Source organism: Apostichopus japonicus, chromosome 15, assembly GCF_037975245.1.
Source record: "Apostichopus japonicus isolate 1M-3 chromosome 15, ASM3797524v1, whole genome shotgun sequence".
Lineage (NCBI taxonomy): Eukaryota > Metazoa > Echinodermata > Holothuroidea > Aspidochirotida > Stichopodidae > Apostichopus > Apostichopus japonicus.
This window is the reverse complement of record NC_092575.1, coordinates 24,023,874-24,039,935: the sequence shown is the minus strand read 5'-3', so window position 1 is coordinate 24,039,935 and position 16,062 is coordinate 24,023,874. Positions and strand designations below refer to the sequence as shown.

At 36.3% G+C, this 16,062-nt stretch overlaps 1 protein-coding gene and 1 long non-coding RNA gene across 5 annotated transcripts in view; one reads left to right on the top strand and one right to left on the bottom strand.

Annotated features, from left to right (window-relative positions):
* Positions 1 to 11,417, top strand: part of LOC139980528 (unconventional myosin-XVIIIa-like) — a 161,353-nt gene extending 149,936 nt beyond the window's left edge. For 2 of the 4 annotated variants that reach the window (XM_071992229.1, XM_071992228.1), the window contains one exon: positions 7,378 to 11,417. In XM_071992229.1, the coding sequence (XP_071848330.1) occupies positions 7,378 to 7,672 (295 nt within the window). In that variant the 3' untranslated portion in view covers positions 7,673 to 11,417. The remainder of the gene's footprint in view (positions 1 to 7,377) is intronic. The other 2 variants (XR_011797571.1, XM_071992230.1) reach the window with 2 other exon arrangements.
* LOC139980534 (uncharacterized) lies at positions 8,301 to 15,562 on the bottom strand. Its single transcript, XR_011797572.1, has 2 exons — positions 14,177 to 15,562; positions 8,301 to 12,638 (listed from the first exon to the last, which is right to left on the bottom strand). It is a non-coding gene; the product is annotated as an uncharacterized lncRNA (long non-coding RNA).
* Positions 15,563 to 16,062: the final 500 nt, after the last annotated feature.

Sequence of the window (16,062 nt, the reverse complement as noted above, 5' to 3'; positions counted from 1 at the left end):
CTATTTATCGTGACGTTAAAAAGCAAATATCGCCCAACCCTATCGCCAAGGGGCATCAGAGAAGAGACACCGACAACAATCTTGATTAAGTTGGCTTTGATATATACTTACATGTTTAACTATCGTATCAAGTACGGTATACATGTGTATTCATGTTGCAAAGGCCGGGGGGGAAATATTAACTCAGAGCAGACAGTGATAATATCCAGCACTTTAAGCTGCACTGTCAACATTTCGCACTCTCAATATGTTCAAAACTTTTGAGTGAAATTAATCTGGATTGTCCTTGAGTTAGGATTAATTACATACCTGTTAGATCATTTTTACATCATCCATCATTTCACCTCAGGGTGAAGATTGTTTGAACTTTGCAATCCTCTTACACAGATGATGTTTGCATTAAGGTTATTTCCACCCAATGTTGTGATAATGTTTTATATCCGTTGTTTTAATAATATATCCGTTTTTAGTAATATATCCGTTGTTTATAGACCGTACAAGCGAAGGTCAGGTGCAAAAATCCTTCATTACAGGGAATATTTTCTAGTAGTCACTGTACAGGTAAACGTGCTACTCGAAATTGAGTTGAGCACGGGATGGTTTGTGAACGTGAGTTGTCAGTTCAGTCTTTTGAAATTTAAGATTTATTCAGCCTATTATTGTGTGAAAGGGAACACCTCAAACTTTTGTAAAAACAAACAAAATGTATAAACTTATATTCAGTAGGTATTGGCTGAACATATTAAATAGTCTGTCAGATTGAAAATGTTCACCAGAATCTTTCTTTTAAAAAACTTTTGCCAGATTTTTATGGTTCTCCCTAAGAAGCAGATGTATATATCCCTAAATAGCTATGATTCTCTCTAAGAAGCAGATGTATATATATATCCTAAATGGCTATGATTCTCTCTCAGAAGCAGATATATCCCTTAATGGCCTGTTGAACAGTTTAACGTTGATGCATGTAATGTGCCAACACAAGATCACTTCACATCTACAGTATTACACAACAGAAAGTCTTCTTTGTGGGTACAGTAGCTGTGCATTTTACACATATAACAATATAGTATTCAAACTGCACAGTTTGGGACTTTGACATGTTGGGACGGAAGTTATATATGATGTGTGATTTGACTGGATTTTATTTTCTTCTGTGTCACTTTTGTCGAGCACCGATCTATTTTTGTATTCATTATCTATAAAATTGTGATTTTAGACCTCGAGCAGTTATTAAATATTGCTCCCGGTGGGAGATGTCTGAATGATTATCCGTCATAATAGATCATTGTAACATGCATTGAGTTAGGATGCATGTCTAAGTTTTCGTTTGGGGGATTTATCCTTGTTCCCTATGAGTAAGAGGATTATTAAAGCTCTTGAAATATTACATATTCACCAGTTATTAGATGGTTCTCATACGAGTCTTGATCAAGGAACAGCGATTATGGTCTTGAAAACTTTTTAATTTGGCAGCTGGAGTGATCACTTTGGTGGAGATTAAATGATAAAATGTCTTAACCGCCGCGTTTAGTCGATTAATGTAGTGGTTATTAAGGCGAAAAAGTTTGGAATAAATTAAGTTTCCTTTCCATCAGGAAAGGTTAATTGCAGATAATATACACAGATGATGTTTAAATTTAATTTACAAAAAAATGTACAGTTTGATAGGAATTTATAGGTATTAATAAAAAGAGTGAAAATACAGGATTTAGTGCCCTAATTTTAGTATAAGCTGCCCTCTACTGTATATGTATAGTTTAGAAATTCCACTTTGAAAATTGTCAGCATAATTCACAGAAATGTGGCCGAGCTGCTTATATTTTTGCTCATAAATTTATTACTTAGAGAAAGTGTGTGGGTGGCTCAGTGCCCCAACATTGTTTATCACAGAATTTCTAAATCAGTTTTGAAATGCCAAACAACATTGATGCAGGTATATCACACCAGACACAAAAAAAGAAGATAATTCTCCCTCTATTCACATTCATCCCAAGCCTGCATGTTACTGTATCGGCTAACATGTACAGTAAGTAATTGGTATTAACACATAACCTGGTATGTTGCTAAAACCTGAAAGTAATTTTAAAGTTCATGTGTAGAAATGGGGCATGGCAGGCTTTCACAGAGGGGTAAGTTTAATAGGAACCGGGAACTCAATATGACTAGCTTTAATCAGGGCGGGCAGGTGAACGTGATTTTTCTCTCTAAACCGATCCGCTTGTCCTAATTTCGGAATCATTTTGCGGTCGTTTCATCCATTCGTCCCACGATGAAAAATATGGAGGAAGAGAGAGACGAGGATTGGATGAGACAGCTCCAATTTGTTTCAATTTGCAGCAGGAATTGATATTTCGGGGGAAAAAGTGTCAAGAGATTGAGGTATCTTGGCGTGATGATATGAAAGTTTGATCAGATATCGCATACTAGGATAATTGAAATGGAGGATAAATACCGGTATGGGGGGTGGAAAGAGTTGTTCCATCAGTCTGTACTTCCAATCTTTTATCCTGATCGGTGTGTCATTATTTGCTTTCCTTGGGTGCAATTATTGCTGCTAAGGTGAGGAGAAAATTGGACATCTAATATTGTCCAGATGATAAGGGGGACTGCTTCTTCTTTGTTAAGTGTGGCATAATTTCGAGGGGAAACAAGGATTGTTTGTTTCGTAAGCAAATTATTTTATGGTACATTATGGTTTATTTTATTAGTTTAGTTGTACAGTAATTCCAATGATTGGAAGGTTAGACAGCTGTGATATGAAATACTGTACCAGACTCAAGGTTAATTCAGATTACAGTACATTCCCAACTATAATGTTGTCTTGTCGTACACCTTGTTTTAATTATTAAAATGTTCATGGACAGAGGGAAACTACTTCCAAACAATTGTCAGAAAACTCTTCGGAGCACTTTCCTTATTCTTGGTACATGTGTATCCCGTAAATTAATTACATTGGTTGTCAATTAATTTTGTAAGCCGGTCAGAGAGAATTATCGGTTAAAAATAAAAATGCCAGGGGGAACTAAATATCTCACTGCACCTACACCGAGGGTAGGTATATGGACGTAGGCTGGTAGGGTGCTCAAACATCCGTAAAGGCCTGCTTGCCCAATCAGTGCAATATTGTGGGCCAACATTTTCTTGCAAGAGTATTATTGAAATCTTTAATGGGCTGGATTTGTCCCACTGACCACCTACTTAGAGTTTGTGCTGTATCACTAAAAATATGCAAATTTAGTGTTATTATTCACACTTCCAGTCATGTTAAGTTTAAGTGCACTACTTAAAGGCATTGAAGACTCACCCAAAACCGCGTGCGGCCATCTGAAAAAGTGTCGCTACAAAATGCAGACAGTAATGAAACGTGATTCCTTAATTGTTATCTTTAGCTGGACCTGAAATGTCCATCGCTGTATCGTTTGTATACTGTGCTGTGGGTATTGACCGCAGCTGTATGTACTGACTGTACACTAGTGTCTAATTACCGCGCAAGCTGTGTGTGTATTTTCTGGGATCGATGGTGGTGTTAAAAACTTCTGTTACACCTCATTCGAAACTAGGTCAGATTACCAGCATTAGACGTTTCTGTTTGCGTGAGTCTTCACACCCTTTAAGCAATATATGTACATTGTATGAAATATATGAAGGTCTAGGGACATACTGCAGTGAATATTGACCTCTCGCAGACAAAGCCTATGGTACGTTGTGTGTCATGTACTATGGCTAGGCAATGGCAGCGCCAGTTAGAGGTTAGACTTTCTTATTGTCTCATTCAACTAAAAATAATTCTCATGGGTATTAATCTAGAATTTCTTCAACTTATTTTTGTCTTATCATCTTCTCGAGAGATTTATACTAATTAAAAAGCATAATCTGATACCGCGACAGCTGAATGTTCTGTGTTCATGCATGTTAATGAGCCAAACGAGTGACATAGTTAAGACAGTGCTTAAAAAGACAGTGCATTAAAAAAAGACAAAAACCCATACCAAAGAAAGAAAGACCGGCTAAAATGTAGGTTAAAATGGTATCGAGTCTCTAGATTTATTTCTAATGAGAACCTGTACGTGCTAATTAGTCATGCAAAGCAGGGCTGGAAAGTGTCAAATGTTGAACTGAGTTGGTAATGCTAGTAAAAAAAAAATTTTGATGCAAAAGTTTTCCGTCTCGACTGCTCGCATCGCACAGCTAGTATTAAGTACAGGTAGCTATGACGTAAAGTGTCTTTTATCGGCATATTGTGATTGGTCGAAAGTTATCCGGTCGCAAGTATATTTACAATTAACGGAAGTTTGCCATTTATACATTCAACTTAAATTTTGAGCTACAGTTTTAACCAATTCCAGCTATTCTGCTCGTACAGTACATGACAAATAGAGTAAAGGCAAGCGCCAAGTTGTATTTAAAGTGCAAAGATTGTCTGGACGAAGTCTTGGAGGCGTTCATCCGATAAATGACCTCGATTCTGGAACTATCTTGTTTCAGATTTTATCTAGGACATGTCAAGTATGAAGCGAAGATGAGTGAAAAATTGTTACGTGAAGCATCCATGCATTCGTTTTCATTCTAAATTTCTGTATAATTTCAAATTCTGCCCATGCCCGATGCATTTATCTCAACGACAAACGGAACCCTGTAGCAGAAGGAGTGCATATCAGCACATTGCATTACCGTAAGATGAAAAATTTACATCATTTTAAAGACAAACGTTTGCAAAAGTAGAGAAAGAAAGCTGTTTGGGAGGTTAATGTACCTCACAAAGATATGTCCTATTAGCTGTAGATGATGATGGCTGTGTCCACAATTTAAACAACACATGGGCAATGTACAACAAGCCTGAAAGCGAGAGATCAGCCTGCGAACTCATAATAGTATCAGAGTAATGTTTTTTTTCATCCATCCATAAAATCGGAGGCAACAAATGCATTTTATGCCCAATAGGAAAGACAATGAAGCGTTGTTATGTCACTATTCTAGTGCCTGCTTGCGGTAGGATGTTTTGACCTAATCGACAAACGGACAATGTCCTTATTAAAAGCTTTTCTGATCTCTTAGTTCCCAAATAATGTAAAACAAAATTGGGTTTTGTCATGGAAGTTGTTCCGTCTTTAAGTTTTGTGGCACCGTGTATGGGATACAAAATTAAAGATGGCTGACAGTGCTCAAAACCAAACATCTCCCAAAGAGATGCAAAATATACTGTACGTATCTCAACTGTAGGGAGCAGTCATAACGCCATAGGCAACTCTATCACATGATCTGTTATTAAACAATATGATTGTTTAGCTTGGCTTATTTTCCTTTTCCTACAATTATAGTAAGAAAGAGACATTTATTTTATGAATAGTACCGATTCTCACTTCAAAGGAGTTCTTTTCAGAGACTGTGATGTACAGTACGTCGAGTTAACCTTTCCACAAGGCCGTTTTACCAATTAAATAGCCCTAAGAAAATTAATTTTAGTTCCAGGTTAGACTTCTGACAACTTTGATTGGAGTTTGCTCTAACCTGACTCATCCAATACCTACTACTGTTCATATCATAGCAATAAAAAAAACAATTTTCTGCATTAAGAGGCATTTCATTACTTTACGCCATTTGTGGAATGAACCGTCATTAAATGGAGCGATCAAATTTGTAAGGTTGTTTGTGGATCTTCTAACAATGAAAGCTCTCAAAATTGTCGACAATTTCATCGATGGGGAGGTTGTGTTTGCGGCTCAAATCATTCAGATAAGGTGCTCAAGATGCCGAGGAAATTTTGTCTTCATGGTATTTTTTTAATAGACTTTTCAATTTGGCCTCTAAATTTCACTAAGTGGAAGGCGGTAAAAATGTTTGGTATAAAGGCATTGAAATCTCCTGTATTTTGTTGAGACTAAATTTCTTTGAAGTTTTGAAAACAAACACTGTTCAGGTTTATTTTCATGAAAATGTGTTTGTTAGATGGTTAAATCATTTGCAGTCAATCAGCTGTGGACTGCAGGGTTGTTTTTAGTACTTAAATAGTTTTATTGCTTTGTTTCTGAAATGGAAAACGAGAACAAGCTCCAATAGGTTGGGTAACAATTTAACAGAATTTGACAATAATTTTGAGATGATATGTCTTTTGTTGATTATTATATGGACAGCTTACCAACATTGTCGCAAATAATGTTGAAGAACAAACAAGTCTATCAAATGCAGAGGAAATGCTTTAGTTCGTATACTTGTGTTTATTTGTCAGTTCTTATTTGATTTTTTTCCCATGTATTTTTAAATTTATTAGAAAATCATGCATTTTATCATGGATATCATATTTCATCATTTCCAGTAAGCTAAAAATTCAGTGTTTTTGGTAATTTTATACCAAGTGAACATATAGCTGTTTGTAGCTGACAGTCCATTTAGCTTTAGGGTGATAGCTCTTTATCATTTTACCTATTTTGGGGGTATAGGCCCTATTTAGTTACACCCTCCACCGGTACATGTTTGGTTGTCCAAACAAGAGTTTGGTTGTCTTGTGCTACTGTACCAGATTACCATTAAAACTTTGCCCTGTGAATGAGTAGTTATTTTGGAAACTCTATACATGAGACACCTACACACCTACCCCCTCCCCCCCCCCCCCCGGTAGACCCTGTACAATCCATCTAATCTTATCTTTGACAACCAAGTAAATCATGACCCGTGAACGACTAGTCAAGATACCACTGGCAATAAAACAAAGTGTTATTCATTTGAAAAGTTTGCGTCATTGGCAGATATTCGTAAAAGAAAAAGTGAGAAAGTTTATTACCTTTTCATCATGAAAAATACCAATTTATCAATGGTGTGAACGAAATCTTCCAAAAAAGAAACATCCCTTTGAAATATATCTGAAATTTTCCTCGTAGAAAGTAATTTGCTGTTTACAATCATTCCTGCATGTTTGTGAATCCTTTATTTACCCAAATTTCCCATCTGCGTAGTTTATTCAGAGACACCTTTGATCATGAAATCCTTGCTCATTATCACAAGGGATTCCTTTCATTATATTCTTAAAACAAAACTTACTGTACCATATCTGGCTGAGTGGATCGTATGGTTTTGGCCTTATTCCTAATCAGAGTACTGTATATGCGTGGTAACAATTCTAGCCTGTGACTTCAGCAACAAGATGCTTAGCCAATATCAGCCCCAAAGTTAGGCTAGATGGAGTAAACGACTTGTTTTCTTTTGAGCTTGTGAATTTCTTCTACCCAAACATTTCTGCTGTGTCTTCAAATGTTAAACTTGGACTGTGAAATTATCTTTTCAAATTTTGCCTATAACCCATTTCCCTGTCAGTTTTTGCTGAATATTTGACTTTCCGTAATTTTAATAACCTTTCAAAATGTTGTTTGTTCTCTTCCGAAGGGCAAAGTACAACGTCAATCCCCTGAGCTCGGAAGATGATGTGGATCACAGGACAGAGTCGCGACCAAACAGCGTCTACAGCGAAGACAGCAAAGGAACGACGGATTCAGGAGGAGCGCCCTCTACCAACACCTTCAGCAACACGGTCAGCGGGGACGGGGACTACACAGAGAGTACGATGTCTGTCAATTTGTCCACACCTAGTATAATAGATAACGGTAGCAGTTATTCAGGAACAAAAGTGACTTTAATATCCAAAAAGAAAGGATTAGCAGTTAATCCAGACTACATCTGATCCTCCTGTGATACCATGGAAGGATGAAACAAGGTTCAAGGTTCAGGAAGGCGGTCGGGACATCTGCCCTCGGCGACAGATGGATGAAGGATGAACTCGATCGGACGTAACCACAGTGGGAAACAATCGAAGCCATTTGACCAAACCCTCGAGACATTTTCCGTTTAAAAAAAACGGAAAACAAGGGTGCACCCTGACTGCATATGGGATCTTTCTATTAGGGGACAAGTAACGTTTTGTTTATTGTTGCATAATTAGCATAATTGCAATCAAGTCCCAACTCAATGTTAATGATAGTTTCAACATTGTTTCTTAACATTTAAATGTGAGTGGATCAATTACAACTTTTTCCATTGTTTGTGATGTATTGTGTACCATCCTCTCTCTCTTCTTCTTGTTTTCGTTTTTTCTTTTTAACATTATTTATAATTTATTCATGATAATTGGAGGTAAACTCTGCAGTTTACACAGATTTTCACAATTTTGTATTGGAAAATATTCATTTACTCATTATAGGTTAACATGTCAACATTTAAAAAGATCAATTGGAAGTGCAGTAAAAGGGATCATTTGTGTCTCTTACATTTTTCAGCAGTATTAACATTCAGATGCAAGAGAAAGGAGAAAATTGTTTTGAACATCTGTTACTGTAAACTTTATCCAGTAGAATTTTCCAATCAAGTTTCTTGAATAAAATTGTTAGCAATCGTTCTGCTGATTCTCTAGGAACATTATGACACAGAGATCGTTGAACTAGCATCTTCAGCACCCTTACTTTCATTCTACACTTTAACGGACCTTTGGTTTGAAATATTGCTCTTCCTGATCTCATGCATTGAGTCTGCTGATCTTCTACAAATTTAAAAAATTTCTGTGCGTGTTTTTGTCACTTCTGTTACTGTTACTTGTCATTTAGCCTATGAAGAAGATCCTGCTTGGATCGAAACGCCAGGCCAACTTTCTTTTACACAAATTAAGAAAGCTACAGTACCTGACAAGGGCCTGGCTTTTCACACCAAGGGATAACCACTTAAGGAAAATGCTATATATATTAAATGTATGTTTCTTTGCTATATAATTGTCGCTTTAGCCCAGGGTTCAGATAAAAGGGATTTTTTCAGTGGTATTTGTAGAAATACTTCACAGAACTTAATTCAACATTTGGTGTCATGTTACTCTTCAAGATTTGCTAAAGTACAAAATTTCATGTTTGGGAGACTATACAGTAACAAAATCCACATAAAGTGGTCTTGAAAACAGTAAGGTAGCTTGATTTAGCTTGTAAGTCTAAAACATGAGGTTTCTCGATCAGTTTCCTGTTACTTTTGATAAAAACTAATCGTTTTTCATGTGCTTCTTATGATTTCTCCTTGTGTATGTTTGCAAACAGTTCTGTAGAATTTCTTTTACTTCTTAATGTTGTTGGGTTTATATTGTTCTGTTTTCTTTCTTTTCTTCTTGTAATTTTATGACAAGGGATATTGTAAGTGTGTTCAGTTTTACTCTCTGAACTGTCAGATTTGGACCACTATAATTGAATAAAACATACGCCTCCAGTACCTCTCCCATCGAGATAGGAATCCCACCAAATAATTCTGAAAAGGGTGAAGGTGAATCTCACAATGTATGCTTTTTTGATATTAATAACATATATTAGTCACAGTTTTTGCACGGTATTCATTATAAGACATGTATGCCATAATATCCTTCTAAAAAAAAGGAAAGAAAAAAAACAGTATGTTAGCAGTGTAGCCTAACATAATATTGCTATGAGCAATTTCAACCTAAGTATATTTGAGGTCAGTTATCAGGTTAAGCACACTAGTATTGACTGTACATGCAGATCTAATATTATACATGGATTTATTTCTTCTTCTTGTCTGGTACCAGACCACCACCGGAAGCAAAAGTGCACATTTCCATAAAGAATTGCTTTATTAAACTTGCAAAACAAGAAAAGGAATCAGATATTATCCTGGGACCGATAGTCTTTTATTTGTAAATGATAGTCATTGTGGGAATTGAAAGGTCTCTTTATGTTGCCATTACAAATTTCTGCTCAATTTGAATGTATGATTGTAATATTTATTTCATTTTCCTTTCTGTTTCAAAAGTTGGTATCCTACACAGTTTATAATATAATTAGCATGGGTTATTGGTTGGGCTAAGCTGTGATATGTTAGTTCAGCCACTGTTAGTTCACCAAGACATATTAGTAGTTAATACGTAGCTCATATATCACACACTAGGTTTTAAGTCTTGTGTTTTATTCAGTCAAAATGTTGATTTGTGTAGCTTCCTTGTTTTTTTTTGTATTGATGCAAAACAAAGTTCTTTCTATTTGTTGGAAAATTTCATTTATATGTAAAACTAGTAGTAAGTCCTGGATTGTGTCATCTGAGTCATGGCCATAGTAATATGAATGTTCCTGCTGTAAAACAGATGGCAGTATTTCTCACTTACCTATCCACACATAATCAATGCATTCTGCCAGATTGATTTCATCAGATATGGGGGCCAGCATTTGACATATATCTACTCTATGTGTGTTATTTGCTCATTGTCAGAAAAACCGCCTATGGGTATTTTGTGAATGATATGAAGTCAATAGAAGATTTAGCTGCTTGGATTAAATATGATAGTTGTCTTTCTGTGTTAGCCTTATATGTCTAGTTTTATCTGTCACAAGGCCACACTTAAGCTGACCCTTAATGGGATTCCAAAGTGTGATCACAGTATTTTAATATCATGGTTTGCTTAATTATGTTTAAGTTTGCTGTTGTATGTCTTATCGGCAGCATTTAGTCTCAGAATTCACATGGAAAATCCACCAAATCGTTGCACTGTTTGATAAATATCTGATTCACGGTTTGAAGTGTAAATATAGAAACATGGATGTAACCATGTTCTATTGTTGGAAACATTCTATTGGTTGTTCAACAAATTTATGTGGTAGGTCCTCGGATGATACGTCACCTGTTTTTTATATACTGTGTTAACTTTCTTTAAATATAGTATAATACAAATTGTTCAATAACTTGAGAAAAGTGTGCTAATTTTCAAAAACGATTATAAAACTTTTAGCTTAGAAAACATTCATATAAAAATGGCCCAATTCTCACATAGAAATTTGAACGGAGAATTTCATCAGTTTTTTGAGCTGTTGGGAATATATACTGGAGTAACAGAAAACATGGGGATGTGAGGTGCACTATGGGATGTATAAACATTTTATTATGGAACACACCCTGCTGCTTTAAAGCAAACAGAACCACATACTATTCCATAATTTTGGATGTTCTTAATATATTTTGCATATTTACAGTGGTATATTATTTTCTGTCATAAGTCTCGGGAACTCCTCCCTCCCACCTCCCCTTCTCCCTCCCCTCCAAATTATCCACACCCTCCTTAATAAATGGTCACCCTTTGTGAAGCATACTTGGGAAGGAACTGTGTTCTTTTGTTCATGGAAAATGTGCTTTGTATCACATATATATCTTACAATTTGGCCTCACTGTGATAATAAGGTGGGGAACCCGACCAATCTATGAATATTTAACAGTGTATCTGCATGAATATTCATATGAATGCATGTAGTCTTGTAACCTTTGTAATCAGATAGACAGATCCATCATGTATCTTGAAAAGTCAATCAGTTTTGGTTATTATTTATGCTGCTTTGGGATAATAAGTCTTGTATATTAATTGAAATGCATAATTAAAAACTACAACCAAAACAAAATGTTGTCCTTTTCTTTATTATGATTATTTTGGTCGCCTCGAACAAAAAATCCTGCTTTTCTCCATTTGTTTATCTCAAAACGTATTGAGATATTGTAACACAATCAGTGGCGTAGGAAGGTACTTTTGAGTGGGGGGGCTGAAGACTGATGGCCGGCCTGGGGGAGGGGTCTAAGGAGAGGGGGTGTCCCCCTCTCCTTTGGAAATTTTTTGCATTTCCAGGTGGCCTCAGATGCAATTTGGTGCAATATAGCACACTTCAACACCCACTCCATTTTGTAAAGAATTTTGCATTTTCACCTGGCCTTAGATGCAATTTGGTGCTTCAAATGAGATTTTTTTCTCATTTGGAAATGAAAAAGGGGTTTTCTGACTTGCGGAGCGGGGGGCGGAACGATACTTCCGCCCCCCATATTTTTCACTGGGGGGCTGGCGCCCCCCCAGCCCCCCGGTTCCTACGCCCTTGAACACAATTGACAACAACCTGGGTTTTTTGTTCATCTCTGCTGCCAGAAAAAAATTTAATTGGCAATTCTTTTGAAATTTTATCACTGGGTACTACAGGTTATTGTTTACAAAAGTTGCTTTTTATTGTAGCCAGAAATCATTCAGAGACAAAGTATGAGGCATTTTTGCCATATATCATTGCATGAAACACTCATCTATCATCTAAGGTTACATCCAAATGCCAATTACAGTCTTGCAGTAAACCACCTTACATGGTTCCAAACCAAGGATGTTGTGCATCTGAAGTTTAAAGACCTACTGTACACACTTGACTGCACACCTATGTAACAGACTTGGCTATGTGATAAGTGATACCACTAACATTGCAAGTAAGATCCCTTATCTAGCAGTAACGCCTTGATTTCACCACGGATCTACATCAGTTTAGACAGTGTAGTCAGTAAGATTCCTTAAGCTGGCAGTAATGATTCCAAAACTTACTGGTTTGGATATTTAAGAGTGACAAGCTTACCTGTCTCCCCACAACCTTTACACTCTCATTCTACCGTGTCTAGAAGGAACTCTGGTAACCTTTTAACACTGTTCGCCCTCTATGGCGGAACCCCTGCGGTCAATGGCCTTCCATTCTTATTCCACAACCCAAAGTGTCTGCATCATTTGTGTTTTGTCTGTATTGAATTTCTACTAACCAAAAAAGAGCCTTGATTTGACAATGAAGCTACAACAGTCTAGACAGCTTGAAACGAAATTGTTGCTTGAATGTGAGTCCAGTGTTCGACTTATGGCCAAAAAATTGCATAGCAACAAATTTCGACAATTGCTATACAATATTTTTGTTGCATAGCAGTTCCCCAAAATTGAATAGCAGTTTTGAAATTACCACAAAACGGACCAAATGTTGGCGATCAATGTATTAACTAGAAAATGTTTGTGTATTATTATTATTTATACTAGTGTTGCTACGATAATCGTTTTCAATATCGGTATCGGCCGATATTTGCAATATCGGCAGCATATCGGTATCGGTAAAATTTTGCCTAATTGCCGATAACAGCAAACCGATATTGAACTTTTCTTTTTAACAGCAGAGCTACCTGTACTTATTTATACTTGCAATGATTTGTTAATCTGCCCAAGAGGATCCATTTCTTTTTTTCATTTTCGATTAATATCCATGGAAACCTGACTCTCCGTAACATCTAAAAACACGTTTACGGCGCGCGAATATAACCAATGACCTTCGTGAACCTTGGCCTACACACAGCATTAGTGCAGCATATATACACTGTACTAACCATTCATTTCCTCAAAGGCCTCCGTGAAAACCTTGAACATGATGCATACAGTAACTGCACAGTTCAGCAGTGTTGGAAAACCTTGTTCAATTTCCCGCGAACACACTGTCGATTTCCCGCCGGTGTTCGCCTGCCTAGCATGCGTAACGTGCTAGCATAAAGGCGTGGTGTCCAGGGGCCCGTCTTAGGGCTATGGTGGGGTCATGGGGTAGAACCCCTCGTGGGGATCCTGGGGGCGAAAGCCCCCGAAAATTCTTGTCATTTTTTGCGATGTCTGGCGATGAAAAAATTTGCAGTTGAGGATGCAAAATACTGACAACTTTTTTTATTTAAATTGTCACGAAACTGATGAAAATTTTGAAATGACAAGTTAAAGTAGCTATGTTATGAAAAGAGATTTAATCTGTCTTTCAATCTTTAAAAAGTGCAACTTACAAAACTTCCGATATTATGAAACAAACAACGTTCAGCAAAGCCCCGTTTCTAGACTGCCTAACAATGAATAGCGTGCACTATGCGTACATTTTACAACTGCAGTTTTTAACCCTATACCCAACTACTGTACCACGGTACATGTGCTGCGAATTTGCCCAGGTACCTTCCCAAACAACTGTGAGCTCATCCCCTGTGTAACACCTGTTTGTTAACATTTTTTGGGCACGTTGCCAGGGAACCTTTTAGTTACGTGAGATCCGTAACCGCCGAGGTGGTTAGGCTATTTGCTTTACACTTAACTATGGTAGGATATTATTTTTTCAGGTTTTTTTTTCGCTATACGGTCAAGTGAATTAGTTGTACATTGAGTATAAACTCAATAAATTATAACTTCTACATTGTGATCGACAGTTCGTAAGTTAAGGTTTGAGTGTTTGCTCCCAAATCTGACTAGGAATTTGTATCGCACAAATCGGCACAATGTGCGATGCTGATTTGGAAACGTCTCGCAAGTTTGTCGTTTTGGATCGCATTTTGCGATGCGATACCGGAAAAATCGAACACTGAATGTGACACCCCACACAATATGTTTTATATAAATGTGGAATCATAGATTTTCAAAGATTGTCCTGCAAGTGGGCAGTGTAAACCAAGTTGTGTCAGTTTCAACTAACTCTCAGGAAAATCAGGTTTTTATCTTTCTAATTTTTTGCTTGTGTGATTTTGTAACATTTGTAATCTCTCAGTTTGTAAACTTATGCTCTGTGACTGTTTTATTGACAAACATGCCTAATATAAACTTCCACATATGATACCTTGCAATACATGTCTATTTGATTCACATGCTAGTATACTGTAATATTTACCACAAAAAAATAATATAGTTGTTATCATAATATGTCATTGCACAATGTAATACTATATATACAACAATATTATGGTAGAACGGTTTTATATTTTATGATTATGATACTTTATTATTGTATGATATTATTTGAATTGGATAATCTGTCTTCACTGATAAATCAAGCGTCAACGTACACGAACAGGAATGTACACTATTATTGAGATTCTGCAGCATCACTTCTCAAAATTTCTCATTATCTCCATAATTTGGAACAAATCGTTTAACCAGCTTTCATTGGTTAAGATATTTTGTCAACACGATTTTTCCTCGTTTCACAACAAACACAAATTATTTCTGCTTCGTTAATTGTTGAATGTCTCCACAAGCAAAACAAATTTCTGCTTACGTTTGTGGTTATTTTCGTGTGTAAAAACAAAACAAACAATTAATGTACCGTTTAAGTTTCTTGTTCAGCTGTCTTATACAAAGAATACCATAAGACATCGTCTCAAGATGACGAAAGCTCGTCTCAAGTTGCAAAACATTGTTTTTATATCTCTCTCGGAAAGACGCGAATGAGTGCAATGGCTGACTTGATACTGTCGTGCTGTCACTAACAGTTAGTCGGTTGTCAAGATGCTAAGGCAAACTCTCTTAACCACTGCAGTTAGATTCTTGTAGTTACGTATTTTGGATGGCTTGGGGCTTTCTTTTCCTCCCGATAGTTTCGTCTCTACTAAAACTGACTAAAATAGATACAAAAATGTTACATATATGAGCAGAACGCTGCAGGTAGTTTTAAGTCTTGATAATTTTAACATTGTTTACCACAAAGGGATTTACTTATTTCGACGAGACGCGAAATGACAGTTACGGAAGTATTCAAATATACCACATTTTTTTAAGTAGAAAATAACTTTTTTTAAAGAAAAGTAAAGTATTTTGAAGAACATTCGGCATCATAAAATCCCAGACCACTTATCGTGAACCATTTCCTGGAGTAATAAAGAGTTTCTCTGACAACATTTCAGTTCGCCTCAAGGTCCAAATCTAAGAGTTCATGAAGGGGTATTTTAGAGAGAGTATGTATATATATATATATATATATATATATATATATATATATATATATACATATACTGGCAGATGTACAGTATATCCCTATTATGTAGTATGTTGGTTCAACAAGCATAGTTCCCACACAGTCTAGAAAAACGTGGACAAATCTGGAAATTAATATCCTCTTATCTGGGTCTTGAAATTCCTTACAATTTTGAAGATTAAGTCAGAAAAAGAAAGTAAACTTCTTCTTTGTTATCTTCTCATTTTCATTGACTTTTCGGCAAAAAAAAGAACATATTGTTTAAGGACATGTATACTTTCGGGCATATTCAACGATAGGTGTTAACATACATGTTGTTAGAGTTATAATTGTTAGGCCTATACTAGGTATCATAACAGGTATGTCCTCCATAGTGTGTGTGGGCTGTATAGTAAACCCGTAAAACAAAATACGGTTTTGGTCTTAACAAGTTTTGATCTTGATTTGTTGAAAAGCATGGGAATCTCATGTAGAGATGTTTATAACATCGGGACTGGAA